At 38.9% G+C, this 16318-nt stretch overlaps 1 protein-coding gene across 2 annotated transcripts in view; it reads left to right on the top strand.

Moving 5' to 3' along the window:
• Positions 1 to 16318, top strand: part of LOC128013198 (integrin beta-1) — a 39584-nt gene that overhangs the window by 21455 nt on the left and 1811 nt on the right. The window contains exons 4-16 of one of the 2 annotated variants that reach the window (XM_052595981.1): positions 1667 to 1880; positions 1975 to 2145; positions 2681 to 2919; positions 3039 to 3194; positions 3285 to 3380; positions 9495 to 9584; positions 9658 to 9798; positions 9892 to 10094; positions 11559 to 11797; positions 11907 to 12129; positions 13399 to 13628; positions 14725 to 14891; positions 15972 to 16049. In XM_052595981.1, coding sequence (XP_052451941.1) covers positions 1667 to 1880; positions 1975 to 2145; positions 2681 to 2919; positions 3039 to 3194; positions 3285 to 3380; positions 9495 to 9584; positions 9658 to 9798; positions 9892 to 10094; positions 11559 to 11797; positions 11907 to 12129; positions 13399 to 13628; positions 14725 to 14891; positions 15972 to 16049 — 2247 coding nt within the window. The remainder of the gene's footprint in view (positions 1 to 1666; positions 1881 to 1974; positions 2146 to 2680; positions 2920 to 3038; positions 3195 to 3284; positions 3381 to 9494; positions 9585 to 9657; positions 9799 to 9891; positions 10095 to 11558; positions 11798 to 11906; positions 12130 to 13398; positions 13629 to 14724; positions 14892 to 15971; positions 16050 to 16318) is intronic. The other variant, XM_052595982.1, reaches the window with a different exon arrangement.

Below are 16318 nucleotides of genomic sequence, written 5' to 3'. Positions count from 1 at the left end.
CCTTCAAACACATTTCTTGACACAGTATAGCAATGCAGAATTACATTCACATTCATGCTGACTAATCAGATCTGATGCATGATTATATGTCTGATATTGTTTATTATTAGGAGGTTAATGTGAAGTAACCAGCAGGACCAAACAGACATGATTTCAAACAAAATGACTCAAACTAAGACATCAGACATTAATAGTAATGGCAGAGTTGCCAGGAAACAGTAATGATGGATGAATGTTGATTCCATTAATTCCAAGAAACCTCATTCCAGCTGCTTCTGCACGGAAACAAAAGTGTTTTTTGAATTATTATTTTTTAATTCAACGTTAATTTCATTTAAAGCAACGGAAATTACTTTTTATGCTTTTAATTTTAATTGCAGTTTTAGATAACTATAATAATCCTGCTAACAAGTACTGCAGGTACCATGGTACAGAGATTATTTAAGATAGTTCATTAGTAAATTCACTGTGTGCTCCGTGACTGAATTTTAAATATCAAGTTGTCATAACACAGGTATTTCTTTATTAACTCTTAAGGGGATATTATTTTTTTTTACTTTTTAGACGTTCTCAGGAAACATTTTTTTTTTTTGTTAAGTTAAAATTGTTCCTGTAATTTTTGCAAAAAAAAAAAAAAAAAAAAAAAAAAATTCTGATAGTTCATGGTTTTTAATTGTAAAGGATGTGCTTCATTTCTTTATTGTTTTCTATGAGAAATGTACACAACCATTAATGTTTTTAAAGAAATGTATAATTTTATTAAACAAGGACAATTTTCCCCCAAAAAATAAATACATCAGAAGTGTTCGTTGAGCAGTAAATCATCATATTATTCTGATTTCTGAAGATCATGTGACACTGAAGACTGGAGGAATGATGCTGAAAATACAGCGGAGCATCACAGAAATACATTTACCACAAACAGATGTTGAAGGAAACAAGAAACATGACAAAATAATTACAACTGAAAGACATGCTTAAAGGGATACTCCACCCCAAAATGAAAATTGTGTCATTAATCACTTACCCTCATGTCGTTCCAAACCCATAAAAGCTTCATTCGTCTTCAGAGCACATTTTAAGATATTCTGGATGAAAACCGGGAGGCTTGTGACTGTCCCATAGACTGCTAAGTAACTTACACTGTCAAGGTCCAGAAAAGTATGAAAGACATCGTCAGAATGCGCCACAAGGATGCGCTGTTTCGTGTATTTAGCTTTGATTTGAAAGAAAACAGCACATCCTTGTGGCGCGGCTGACACAGAAGAGCGTAGGCCGTTTGAGTGATGTGGAGTGACACAGAGGACACTTTTGACAAAGGAATTGTTGAATAAAGTCGTTATTTTTGTTTTCTTCACTTACAAACAGTATTCTCGTCGCTTCATAACGTTACGGTTGAATCACTGATGGCAGATGGACTATTCTGACGATGTCTCTCATACATTTCTGGACCTTGACAGTGTAAGTTACTTCTCGGACAGTGTAAAACCTCCCAGTTTTGATCGAGAATATCTTAAAATGTGTTCTGAAGACGAATGAATCTTTTACAGATTTGGAACGACATGGAAGTGAGTGATTAATGACAACATTTTTAATTTTGGGGTGGAGTATCCCTTTAATTCACATAACACAAGCAGTCACAGCTGTTATATGTTCTGTGCATCAGGAGTTTCTGAAGCAGGGAGAGCCGACGTCAGCGCGCTGTGATGAGCTGGAGTCGCTCAGGAAGAGAGGCTGTGGCCAGATGGAGAACCCTCACGGGAGCCTAAAGATCCTCAAGAACAAAGCAGTGACCAACCGCAAGAAAGGAGCAGAGAAACTCCGACCCGAGGACATCACACAGATCCAGCCTCAGAAACTCAGCCTCAACCTCAGATCTGGTGCAGCCTCACAATCTGAAACCCGAGATGGTTTTTATTGATCTGTGCGAGTAATTTTGGGAATACTAATGGATTTGTTGTGCTATGCCTATAGGGGAACCTCAGAATATCAAACTGAAGTTCAAGAGGGCTGAAGACTATCCCATAGACCTCTACTATCTGATGGACCTGTCCTACTCCATGAAGGATGACCTGGAGAACGTCAAGAACCTAGGGACGAGTCTGATGAAGGAAATGTCCAAGATCACCTCAGATTTCAGAATAGGTGAGAGTTTTATTTTGTGATTACAGTTTGAATTGCAATATGATAAGCATTTCTCATATCTCATAAGAAAATGCGTATTATGCTTTTGTAAGAACACTCATGCAAAAAGATCAAAGAGATCACTTGTGATAATAATAATAACATTTTAGAGTTAATATAAATTAAAATAAAGTAATAGAATCATTTGACTAATTATAAAAAAATATATAGAGACAGATATATGCTAATTGTGTTTTAGAAATTAAATATTAGATCATTATAATAATTTTATATTTACAATATAAAATATATAAATGTATAAACATGTAAATATATACTGTATGTGTGTGTGTGTGTGTGTGTATACATAATAAATACACAGTACATATACATATATAATGTAAACAGAAACTTTTATTTTGACAGCACTACTAGAATATGACATTATTAAAAAATGCTAAAATAAAACATAATCAAAGCTTTCCAAACACTGCCAAAGAGACTAGAGCAGGCATGCATTTCAAGCTAAGAAGCTGCTTCACTCGTTTCCGGACAGGTTTTGGCTCTTTTGTGGAGAAGACAGTGATGCCGTACATCAGCACGACTCCAGCCAAGCTCCTGAACCCCTGCACAGGGGACCAAAACTGCACCAGTCCCTTCAGCTACAAGAACGTGCTGAAACTGACCAGCAACGGGGAGCAGTTCAACAGTCTGGTGGGAAAACAGCAGATATCTGGCAACCTGGACTCTCCTGAGGGGGGGTTTGATGCCATCATGCAGGTGGCCGTCTGCGGAGTGAGTCATTTACAATGCACTGAGAATATGAGTCCTTACTTGGTTGTTTTCAGTGGAGATATTGAAATGCTTGCAGTAATGTGGTCATTTGTGTCCTCCTTCTTCCTGTTGTTTCTCAGGAGCACATCGGCTGGAGAAACGTCACCCGTTTGTTGGTGTTCTCCACAGACGCAGGTTTCCATTTTGCTGGCGATGGCAAACTGGGTGGAATCGTGCTTCCCAATGATGGGAAATGTCACTTAGAGAACAACATGTACACCATGAGCCATTATTACGTGCGTATATGACATCTTCAGCTGATGTTCAGAGCAGATTATCAGATGTTTGACAGATTTAGCAGAGCTTTCATTTCTTTTCTTGACTAGGATTACCCCTCCATCGCCCACCTGGTTCAGAAACTGAGTGAAAACAACATCCAGACCATCTTTGCCATTACAGAGGAGTTCCAGCCGGTTTACAAAGTAGGTCCAAAGATGATCATACTAATGATGTGTATGGAACGGTGTGTGTCTGAGCAAAAACTCTCTTATTTTTTTCTGTTTGGGGTCTGTGGTTTCTCTCTCTTCTTTGCATTTGGCTAATTTGTGAAGGTTTCCACCTGGCCTCTAGTCTTTTTCCACACTAGTCTAAACGTAGGAAACTTTGTGGTGCTGGTTGGATGCGAACCGATCATTAATGCTCACAAATCATAAAAGTATTAAATGTATCATGTTGATGCTGTTGCACGATTTGAGAACTCAAATCATCCCACACAGCCAAAATATTTTTTTTTGCCTGTATGGGACTTTTTGAGGCAAGATATGCCATTACATTTCTAAGTGATCAGCAGTGTTGGTCATCTTACTTTAAAAAAGTAATTAGTTACAGTTACAAATTACTTCTCCCAAAATGTAATTGAGTTAGTAACTCAGTTACCACATTGTAAAAGTAATTAGTTACTCAGCAACGTAACTGTGATGCTATTTTTTATGTTCTATAATTCTTTTACGTCCTATAACATCTTTAATATATAAGATGTTTATATTAACTGATTGAAGAATAAAAACACTATAAGTATTTTAGAAAATGTTGTATTTATTTGAACTCAATAGATTGCAACCTGCCATATGATATATATAAAAATAAAAACATATAAAAAAATAAATATTGAAAATAAAATTCAAGTGCAAAATTAAGACAAATAAATGTAAACTTGGGTAAAAAGAAACAAAGGGAAACCTGGCCATTATTGCAAATCTCTGTAACTGTATATTAGGCCTAAAGTTACTGCACAATAAACAGAACACTATCCAACTCTTATGGTGCGTTCACACCAGACGCGAATAGAGCATCTGGCGCTAGTGATTTCAATGTTAAGTCAATGCAAAGACACGAATAGACAACCTCCGAAAATCGGCGAAACACATTTTTAAATAGATGCTGTCTTTATAAATAAACCGCATATTTGAGTTTAAAACAACTACATTATCGCATGAAATACTTTTAAAACTAAATTTCATGACACGATAAAAGTAATATTTAGAAAAGAATCCGAATAAAAATGGTGGTTGAAAATGCTGCGTGAACTCAGCTGGCAGAAGCCCCCCCATGACGCGAATTCGCGTCTGTTGTGAAGTTAATTTCACGTGTGAATAAAGCGTATAAACTGGAAATTTTCAAGCATCCAACTATGCGTGAATAGCGTGATTTATTCGCACAAGTTGCGTCTGATGTGAACACAGCATTAACTATTCAGTACAGTAACATGTTAGCATGTGTTGATGTGAGGTGGTTCATTAGTTCTACCAGAAAGACTCGGGAGATAGAAGAATGTACGAAGCATACATTTATTGACAGCTCAGCGAGCACAATTATAAATTTCTTTGGCGGAAGGCCCCGTCCATGGTTCATAATCCGAGGGTAGCGAATCTGCATTTCCTGCCTGAAGACGAAGGCAGGGGCGCAGCAGACCCCCAAAATTAGGTGGATTATGAGACCTCCAGACGGGGCCAGCCTTCCCCCCAAAAAAGTAGATGAAGTATACCCACCAGTTGTGAATCCTAAGGTTCCTGGAAGAAATAGAAAGAGAGTTAGCATGACCAGTATAATGACGTTAGATTAAACTTCTTATAAGTTTTTACAGAAATAGCCGCAATAGGCCAGACACAGACAGCCACGATAGGCAGACACAGACGCCACGATAGGCAGACACAGACGCCACGATAGGCAGACACAGACGCCACGATAGGCAGACACAGACGCCACGATAGGCAGGCACAGACAGGCCTCGATAGACCAACAGAAATAGCCGCAATAGGCCAGACACAGACAGCCACGATAGGCAGACACAGACAGCCACGATAGGCAGACACAGACAGCCACGCTAGGCAGGCACAGACAGGCCTCGATAGACCAACAGAAATAGCCACGATAGGCAGACACAGACAGCCACGATAGGCAGGCACAGACAGGCCTCGATAGACCAACAGAAATAGCCACGATAGGCAGACACGGACAGGCCCCAATTGGCCGAACATAAATAGCCACGATAGGCCAGACGCAGACAGCCATGATAGGCAGACACAGACAGGCCCCAATAGACCGTACATAAATAGCCACGATAGGCCAGACGCAGACAGCCACGATAGGCAGACACAGACAGGCCCCGATAGACCAACATAAATAGCCACGATAGCCAGACACAGACAGGCCTCGATAGACCATACATAAATAGCCATGATAGGCCAGACGCAGACAGCCACGATAGGCAGACACGGACAGGCCTCGATAGACCGTACAGAATAGCCATGATAGCCAGACACAGACAGGCCTTGATAGACCAACAGAAATAGCCACGATAGGCAGACGCAGACAGCCACGATAGGCAAACGCGGACAGGCCCCAATTGGCCGAACATAAATAGCCCAATAGGCCAGACGCAGACAGCCATGATAGGCAGATACAGACAGGCCCCAATAGACCGTACATAAATAGCCACGATAGGCCAGACACAGACAGGCCCCGATAGACCAACATAAATAGCCACGATAGGCCACACGCAAACAGCCACGGTAGGCAGACACGGACAGGCCTCGATAGACCGTACAGAATAGCCATGATAGGCCAGACGTAGACAGCCACAATGGCAGACGCAGACAGGCCTCAATAGGCTGTACAGAAATAGCCAAAATAGGCAGACACAGGACAGCCCTCAATAGACCGTACAGAAAAATAGCCATGATGGCCGGACACGGACAGGTCCGAATTTTTGGTCCGAATCATAGATCTGAAGGAAATGCGCGAGCAGGATCAAATTGATTAGTTTGAAGTGAATTCCCCTGGAAGCATAACCCGTAGAAGGCAGATAAACACTGCCTCGAGAAGAATATTGAGGTACTTAGAAGGAAGGCCGTAGCAGATGGAAGTAATTAATTTTGCAATATGGGCAGGGTAATAGGCAGACATTCGTCTTTAATTTGTTGGAAGATTTAGCTAACCCCTCAAGTAGTAATACAACTGAATAACCAAAAGGCTTGAAAATTAGATTATAAAATTTAGCGTGGATTAGATGCTGGCAAGGAGTCTGCGAATAGAGAAATTTTAAGATTGCGTTTTTTTTTTTTTTTTTTATTAAACGAGAAAGGAGCAACGGTCGAAATTAGAATAGGAACGCAAAAATTGGAAGGAAAAACATTAGGAGCGGACCATGCAAACGTGTAGGCTTGATTGTAGAGGGAGCGACGCCTTAGAAATGTGATTTCCAGCTGACGTAAGCACTTCGTTTAGTATTATTCTGCTAACGGAGGGCAGACTGAAGAAACCGGGTTGGCTGAGGGCACAGCTGTCTGAAAGTATAAAAGTATAAAGTGAAAGCCGCAACAGCCGAGTAAGAGTGATGAACCAACACCAGTAGATGCGCGAAATAAACAAGCCTTGATTGTAGCTTAACCCCTTAACTGTCACTCCCCAATTATTATTATTATTTTATTTATTTTTTTTAAGTAAGTTGACGTATCAAAGGCTAAGTTTAATACGCATAAATCGAATTGACTTAAGCTTACTAGCACACATTGCTAATCTTGATGTAAACAATTAAACATTGTTTGTCTTAGTAATCTTATCAAATTCTGAACATTTCCACTCTGAAATGAATAATTTTTCTGATGACGTCAGTTTGACAGCATGAGCAGAACCTCCTTAACGCGCCCCTCCAGCCGTTAGTTAGCTATGAGTGATGGGCGGTCACACTGCACTTTTCTCCATTGACTTCCATTCATACGCTTGCGTTTCCGGTCGGACCGGAAATGCAAGCTTATGCGAAACATTTTGCATTACGCTGCGTTCCAAAGTTCAAGTTTGGTGAACTCTGACCTGGGAATTTGCATACGTGAGGATGTGGACCAGTAGAAGAGCGATACATTGCTGCATGACCTCTGTACAAAAATCCAAAAAGGAAGGAAGCGCTATATAACTTTAGTTGTTGCGCAGCGTCCTATTTTCTAATACATTAAAAGATTTATAAAAGAAAAGAAGCTGCATGGTTTGTAGTGTCGACGGGAACAGATGATACATTGGAATGACAAAGTTTTATTTTATGTTTTTTTCCTTCTCTCCCTCCTCCCCTTAGGGTGTATATATTTATAGAGAGAGATACAGAGTAACGTTACAATATAATAAAACGCTTTCGACGCCGTCGCAAAAGACACAGTGCTAGCAAGCACATATTAATCCATCTTGTGATAATTGAGGGGAGGCCTACCGATAAATCCTTTTTGAACAGGATTGGGCTATTTTTTTTCTTTTTTTTTCTTTTTTTTAAAGTAGTAACTGGCGGTTTTGAGAACCTGGCAACCCTGGCCTGGAAGCACACGGAACTCCGCCAATGTTCACATCCTCTGCCGAGAAAAGCTTTTAAATCATCCAACACAAACGACTGCAGATAATCACCGCGACACGGAGCTAAGCCAACAATCCCGTGTTCATCTTAGAGGAACGTCAAACTCTAGATAGTTTGCGGGGCACGAACTTAAGTACAGCAAGTAGATGAATAAACACAACAGCTTGAGCAAGTACAAACGCATCGGAATCTGCGGTTCTTGTCGCGTCGGCATCTGCGAACTCAAACATGTGTAAGTACGATCTTTTATACAGGAGTATAAAGACGTGATTGGATAATGATGAAGGTAATTAGTGACGAAGTGATTGAGTCTTCCTAGCAGAACTTAGGCTAAAGCTTCCATATTTGAGTTGCTTGAGGCAGACGTGGATAAAGCCTTTTTTCCTGGGCATACCGTGCATGTTACTGAAACATTCTCGCCTTTAATTTCAATTAACGAGAAGTGAGGTGCCGGTGACAGGGACTTCCAATTCGAGAACGCCATTATCGCTGACGCCATCTTGTGTTTAGTGGTCTTTATTCAACTAAATTGTAGTTAGTGGTGGGCAATACTGCAAAATTTGGTATCGATCCGATACCAAATACATATAGGGTCAGTATTGCCGATACCGATACCAATACGATACTTTTTACTTAAAAAAAAAAAAAGTGTGCAGTAGGGGTGTGTGTAGGGGTGTGCAGTAGGTCTATGTCATTATTTCTGAGGTGAATGAATGATCGATTATTTAGGCAATATTTTTTATTAATGTATTGAAGTCCACTAAATTATTAGTTATTAGGCATTGTAGAATGAATTCTTTACAGCCTTTTAAAAAAATAAAAATAAAAAGTAAAAAATCTCTCCCTTTTTTCTGGTTTTAAAAGCAAATGAAATAAAGTGCAAACAATTATTACTGAAGAACAAACAAAGAACAAATATGCCTGTGCATTTACATTCCCTGAGCCCCCCTTCTGAATGTGCTATCAGCTTCACTCACTCTGTTCGCTGCTCCTCGGCGCGTTGTGTCAGTGAGTAGCAAAGTGGGCCCGGGATGTGAAAGCAGCATTTGTTCAGGATTGTAGAGGTAAAAGACACGAGCAACGTATAATGAACGTAGATGAGAGATATTTAAATTAAAATATCGATTTAATTACAATTATATCGATCTGATACCAATATCAGTGTTGGCATCGATACTATCGGTATTTAGATAGATCCGCCCACCCCTACTTGTAGTAACGTGAGACTTTACATTCTCAGTAAACATAATGGTGTTACAACGATGGGAAAAGTAATTCATTCGATTACTCCTTTACTGAAAATGTAAGTCCGTTAGTAACGCCGTTATACTTAAACACCGTTACTCCCAACACTGGTGATCAGCTTTATAATATTCATCTGCTGAGTGATAAAACAGGCAACAGAATCGCATTGATTTGCATTAAATGAGCCACAGATGGAGAAAAAACTGTGTTACAAACTGATGAACTGTAACTGTGAGACTAAAACTCTCATGCATCTGAACAGTTTGAATCCAGCTTCTCTGTATTTGGAAAGTCACAAGCCCAAAATAGTTTCCAGCTTGGAATGATCTAAACACAGAGGTCATAATTTCAAGTTCCTGTCTGCCTTTTAAAAAGACTCTTGTAAAACAAACACCCCGAGTCCCTGTGCTGAAGATCCATGAATGTTTGGTTTTTTCTCTCTCTTTTTCCACAGGAACTTAAAAACCTGATCCCAAAGTCTGCAGTCGGGACGCTTTCAGCCAACTCCAGCAATGTTATCAATCTCATCATCGATGCCTACAATGTGAGCCCATGACGTTTCTTTAGCAATATCTGCCGTGTTTCAAGGAACTGGCCTGATTTCTGTTTCCTCTTAGTCTCTTTCTTCCGAGGTGATCCTGGAGAACAGTAAGCTTCCTGAAGGAGTGACCATCGGCTATCAGTCGCGCTGTAAGAACGGAGTGGTGAACGAGGGAGAGAACGGAAGGAAGTGCTCTAACATCTCCATCGGAGACGAGGTGAGGCCACATCAGCACAGAGCAACATGCATCATCCGTCATCCGTAGCAGAAACCGCTAGCCTGTTGTTTTCTGTTTCCAATGCATTCCCAGGTCTCATTCAACATTAACATCACGGCTCAAGGCTGTCCCAAACAAGGCAAACCTGAGAGCATTAAGATCAAGCCCCTGGGCTTCACTGAGGAGGTGGAGATCATGCTCAACTTCATCTGCGAGTGTGAATGTCACAAACACGGCATCAGGAACAGTGAGATGTGTCATAACGGCAACGGGACGTTTGAGTGTGGAGCCTGCAGGTGAGACGCTCCTCACACAACAGTCCTGCGTCTGCTCAGAAGAACACACGTCTGTGTTTCAATGCTAAATTACATTTGATGTGTTTTCCTGGAAGGTGAAGCAAGTTGCAAATACTCATCTTGAAGGGGGAGTTCACCCCAAAAAAATTTTTTTATTAATTACCGTATTTTTCGGACTATAAGTCGCACCTGAGTATAAGTCGCATCAGTCCAAAAATACGTCATGTTGAGGAAAAAAACATATATAAGTCGCACTGGACTATAAGGCGCATTCATTTGGAACCAAGAGAAAACATTACCGTCTCCAGTCGCGAGAGGGCGCTCTATGATGCTCAGTGCTCCCGTAGCCTCTCCCTGAAAACATAGAGCGCCCTCTGGCGGCTGGAGACGGTAATGTTTTCTCTTGGTTCATTTCACATGGTTAATGTCAAATTAATTTTTATAAATAAGTCGCACCTGACTATAAGTTGCAGCACCAGCCAAACTATGAAAAATAGTGCAACTTATAGTCCGGAAAATACGGTACTCCCTCTCAAGTAGTTGTTAGGATCACTGCAGGGTCAGAGAGCTCTCGGATTTCATCAGAAATATCTAAATTTGTGTTTTGAAAATGAACGAAGGTCTTATGGGTTTGAAACAACATGACGGGTGTGATTATTGACAGGATTTCATTTTTGGGTGAAGTAACCCTTTAAAACAATACTATAATAAATGTTTTGTGTACTTTTGTAATTTTTAGTTCAATTTCTAATTAGCTTTAATTAATTTTTTTGTCAGATTTTAGTACTTCAATCTAAACAAACCTATGCAACATTTCTAATTTCCATCTATGTTTTTCATATAAGATTATATTAGATATTTTTATTTAACATATAATGCATAAAATGAAGACCATTTTTATATCCTTTTTCTTTTTTCACTGAATATCAGCATATTTTCCCACAAAATTCCCATTTACAAGAAACAATTCAACAATTGAATTTTGAATTATATTACTGTAATGTAAACTTACTTTTTCTCTGTTATTCTCATTATCATAAAACATTAATTTACAGTACATTTAAAAAAAGAAAATCTAGAATGCAATGATTTGTCTGTATCAGCATACATTAAAGACAATGTTCTGTCAATGAAAATAATAAATCTGTTTTTGTTGATTAAGGGTTAAATACAACACTGAATCTTTGATGTAAATAATCATTGTAAAAAATGATGCCAAAATATGTGAACTATTGTTACACTTATATTATTATTATTATTATTATTGTTCTGTAGGTGTCAAATCATGGTAAAAACAAATGATAGTGATGTTGCTCAGAAAAAAATTGAACATGACACATTCTAATGCACAGATAAAAATAAAGCTATATTAAACGTTCATTGTTTTGATGCTTGAAAAGCCCTTTTCATCTTTGACCCGTAATCATGTAAGTGAGAGTCTTTATGTGAGCTGTGTTCTCTCAGGTGTAATAAGGGACGTGTGGGCAGGCAGTGTGAATGTCGAAAAGATGAGGTGTCCACCGAAGACCTGGACAAGAACTGTCGCAAGGACAATAGCACGGACATCTGCAGCAATAACGGCGAGTGTGTGTGTGGCACCTGCGAGTGCAAGAAGAGAGACAATCCTGAAGAGCGCTACAGCGGCAAATTCTGCGAGTGCGACAACTTCAACTGCGACCGCTCCAATAATAAACTCTGCGGAGGTACGCATGTCACCAATACATCACTCGACAGATCCTTTATAGAAGAAACGCAGCTTGGGTAGACGAGGAAGACGGTCTGGAGGTTTTTAATGTGGTATTTTCCCTGCAGGACACGGCCGCTGTGAGTGCAGGGTGTGTATCTGTGATGCTAACTACTCGGGGAGCGCGTGTGACTGCTCTCAGGACACCTCCACCTGCTTAGCCTCCAACAAGCAGTCCTGTAACGGCCGGGGGACCTGTGAGTGTGGGACCTGCAAGTGCACCGACCCCAAGTTCCAGGGTCCCACCTGTGAGATCTGCCCCACCTGCCCCGGGGTCTGCACTGAGCACAAGTCAGTGAACACATGCACACGATATATGACACATTAAACTACATTCAGTACATGCACAGCTTCAGTGATAACACAGCATACGATATACTGGGTACCACTTTTTTCTGTCCAAAATAGATATAATATATGCTAAATATATAATGTAAACAGCATGGGTTATAATTTTTTTTATATATATTCTAGAATTCACTGCAAGTGGTAAGAAAGTACATTCCCAATCTTAAAAGACATTTGGCAAAATATGTTTTTTTTTTTAAATATATAAACTAAACTCAGTTAATTCAAACAATTATTTATAGCATGCATTATATATAAGACGATAGAATGTCAATGCCAGAAAATTCATTATGGTTTCATTTTTCTTTATTTTTAGGGTAAAAATCCTTTATTCGTTGGGTAAACATAGATTTGTAAAAGTGTGACACCACTTGTCAAAAGTTGAAAAATAATGTTGAAATTAAGTTTGTAAAGCATAAATAAATGAATAAATTAAAGCTACAATATTGTGAAATATTATTATAATTTAAAATAAAGAAACAGGTAAATAAATAATGTGTGTGTTTGTGTGTGTGTGTGCTTTGCCAGTGTTTTAATATTTAAAAATATATTTTCAGATTTATATTAATTATTATTTTTTAAAGTATTATTATTTGCTGTATGGCCAGCTGTTGTTGTATTAGTTCAGAGAGTAGAATTTTTGGTAACACTTTATGCTAACCATTTATTTTACGGTGTCCTTATTACACGTAATACATGTGCTTACTATTATAATTACAATTAATAACGCATAATTACATGCAAGTAAACCTAATCCTAACCCTAACCATATAGGAGGTACATGTAGTTAATTAATATTACTCAGTACTTAAATGTGTAACTACCCCGTAACAAGGACACCTTAAAATAAAGTGTAACCCACTTTATTTTAAGGTGTCCTTGTTACACGTTAAATGTACTTACTATTATAGTAATAATACGTTATGCAAAATTACATTCAAGTATCCCTAAGCCAAACCTAATCCTAACCCTAGCCATACAGTTAGTAATGTAGTCAATCTCAGTACATAAATATGTATAATTACACTGTAATAAGGCCACTTTAATAAAAAAAGTGTAACTGAGTTTTTCATTATTTGTCAACATCAGCCCTGTTTCTTTGCAGAGTTTGTAAGGAATGCAGTGTTAACATTTATATATCTTTGCCTTTTGCTCTGTGGGAAAACCCCCCAAAACTTAAGTAGGTTTCACAATCCACTCTTCCTGTCTCAGGGAGTGTGTGCAGTGCCGAGCGTTTGGCACAGGAGAGAAGAAAGACACTTGTGAGAAAGACTGCAACTACTTTAACCTCATCAAGGTGAAGGACAGAGATAAGCTCCCTCAGCCGGTGCAGGCCTTCCCCCTCATGCACTGCAAGGAGAGAGACGCCAACGACTGCTGGTTCTACTACACCTACGCCGTCAACAACACCGAGAAGGAGGTGCATGTGGTGGAGACTCTAGGTGAGGCTTCGTATCAGTACAGAGAAGAGACATGCTTTAGATACCTGAGTTTGTGTCACTTGTGTTGTTACTTTAGCAGATGAGTGTTAGTTTGCTTTAAAGGGGTCATATGATGCGGTTTCAAGCTGTTGGGGCCTACAGTATATAAGATCCGTAAAGTTGCAAAGACTAAAGGTCTTGTGTCAATCATGTTTATACACTGCCTATGAAACTTTGTTCATCATAAAAAAATTCGGATCAGTTTCGAATTTCTGCATTTTCGCATCCATAGCCAGCATTTTGATAAGAAAGGATCACGAAAAAAAACAACTAAAAAAAACGCATAGGAAGATTTCGTACTCTGTGTGCAAGGACCTTTAAGTCTCAAACCCAAAGAGAGATAGACTCATCCACGCCTTCCTAAAACGTCTCATTCAAACACAACCCCACAAATCTATATATCTGTTTCCAACCAAAGAGTCAAATTAAATTTATGCGCAAAATTGGAATGTTGCTTTAAATATTTGCAAATAAAGCACTGTTTTCATCCAACGATTCGATTTGATGGAGGAATTTCAGTAAATGTGTTTCCATCGTAGTTTATGCAAATGTTTTCTTATTGGATAAAAAGTGTATCCTAATCAAATATCCTAAAATGTATGCGCATCTTGCAGTTTCCATTCATCGTTTTTTATGCGATATTACGAAATGCACATAAAAATAGGTAGATGGAAACATAGCTACTGTGTGGGAAGATTTGCATAACTCCGCCCCCAAATGTTTATCAAAGAAAGAAGGCTTAACTTTTATTCTCGCTGTAGTATTGTTGTCGTGGAGATGATGTGTGTTTCCAAATATGGTAATGGGCGTAACATTTCCGTCACAGGCTTGAGGTATTCAGCCAATCAGAGCACACCTTGCTTTTCAGAACGTTGAGCCTTGTAAAAATCAATGTGTTTCAGAAGCAGAAACAATAATGTACAGTATGTGGAAAATAAAGTGTTTTTGTACCTTAAACCACATAAACGCATTGCATTACACCACATACCCAACACAATGTTTTTTTAGCATCATCATATGACCCCTTTACTGAAGTGAGGTGTGCTTGTTTTGGCAGAGTGCCCGGCGGGTCCTGACATCATTCCCATCGTAGCGGGCGTGGTCACAGGCATCGTTCTGATTGGTCTAGCTCTGCTGCTGATCTGGAAGCTGCTCATGATCATTCACGACCGCCGCGAGTTCGCCAAGTTTGAGAAGGAGAAGATGAACGCCAAGTGGGACACGGTATGAAAAAAATTTTAATAAATTAAACTGGACCAATAAATATTTTATTCGAGCTTGTGCTTTAAAACTTGAAGTTTTTAAACTTTCCAAAATTCCAGGATTGTTTCATCAGAAGTGTGGTTTTCCTCTTTACGAGTGCTGCGTCTGGATTTTAGATCAGATGTGGAAGTAAAGCGAAGGCTTCTGGAGTTTCAGGGCCTGGTTTTTCTGGGTGTGTCGTGGGTCAGTCAGGAGGATGCTCTGCTGCCCTCTGCTGGCTCACTTTCTGAGCAGATCTGTGAAAAAGAAGTGCACTTAATTGTACTGCACGAGCACTGATAACAGAATTAAACTAAAATTGACAAATGGCAAATGGTCCAGCCAATATCGAATGCAGGATGGTCTTCACAAAGGATCCAGGTCTCTTAAATATCCAGTTTGTGAATGAGAACAGGTGGAACCTATTAACCTTTAAAAACAGAACCATAACACTCTACTTCAGTTCTCAAAAGAATGTATTTTTAGTGCACATAATTAAATTGTATTTAAGTAAAAGACACACAGAGACACTTTCATGACTGTTTAACACACTTTTGTAATCATGTCAAATAATGCACGATTTAAGTACATTTTAAATTATTGTTTTAATCATCTTTTTGTCATGCTTTAAAAAAATACACTTGATTTTACAAATATATTAAAACACACGATATTCATGTTTCATTGCAGCATTTTAGTTCACCATTAATGTTTGTACACATTTAACCATATTTCAAAGGCAACAGACGTAATTATGAAATTGCAAATAAAGATGTAAAAACTTACTCTTAAGTTCAGCTAAATGCATGTAATATACATTTAATCTGTAATACATACCGTTCATTTCTGAATTAAGTTAATCAAAGTGGAAACCTTTTATTCCATCTTCATTTAAACTCCATATGCATGCTTTGGTTCATTTTCCCTTGATGTTGATGACATCTTCTTCCCATCACTCTCAGACCTCCATCCCTTTTATTCTCTCAATGTGTTGTCATGATTTCAGCTCTTCTGTTTCTTCATCTGTTTCTTCATCTATTGTCTGTCCCTGTCCACTCTCAGACAGACAATCCAATTTACAAGAGCCCTATTAATAAATTCAAGAACCCAATCTATGGACGTAAAGCTGTGGCTCTCTAAGTTTGTAATCCTCTCCTCTCTCTGCATGGCCTTTTTTCAGAGTGTATGTGTGTGTGTGTTTCTGTACCTGACCACCATTTGTTATATATTCCATCCTTGAAACAAAATATTGATATATTTATTAATTGAAGTGTTCGTTATAACTCACCAATCGGCTACAGCATGTGCATCTGACAGTGCTGTGTCATATCGAACGAGCGTTTCACATAACATTTTGGTTTTCTTCATTGGATATTAATATGTTCATCAAAATATATATGAGTAATGTA

This window comes from Carassius gibelio, chromosome B24, assembly GCF_023724105.1.
Source record: "Carassius gibelio isolate Cgi1373 ecotype wild population from Czech Republic chromosome B24, carGib1.2-hapl.c, whole genome shotgun sequence".
Classification (NCBI taxonomy): domain Eukaryota; kingdom Metazoa; phylum Chordata; class Actinopteri; order Cypriniformes; family Cyprinidae; genus Carassius; species Carassius gibelio.
This window is presented reverse-complemented; position numbering and strand designations above follow the sequence as displayed.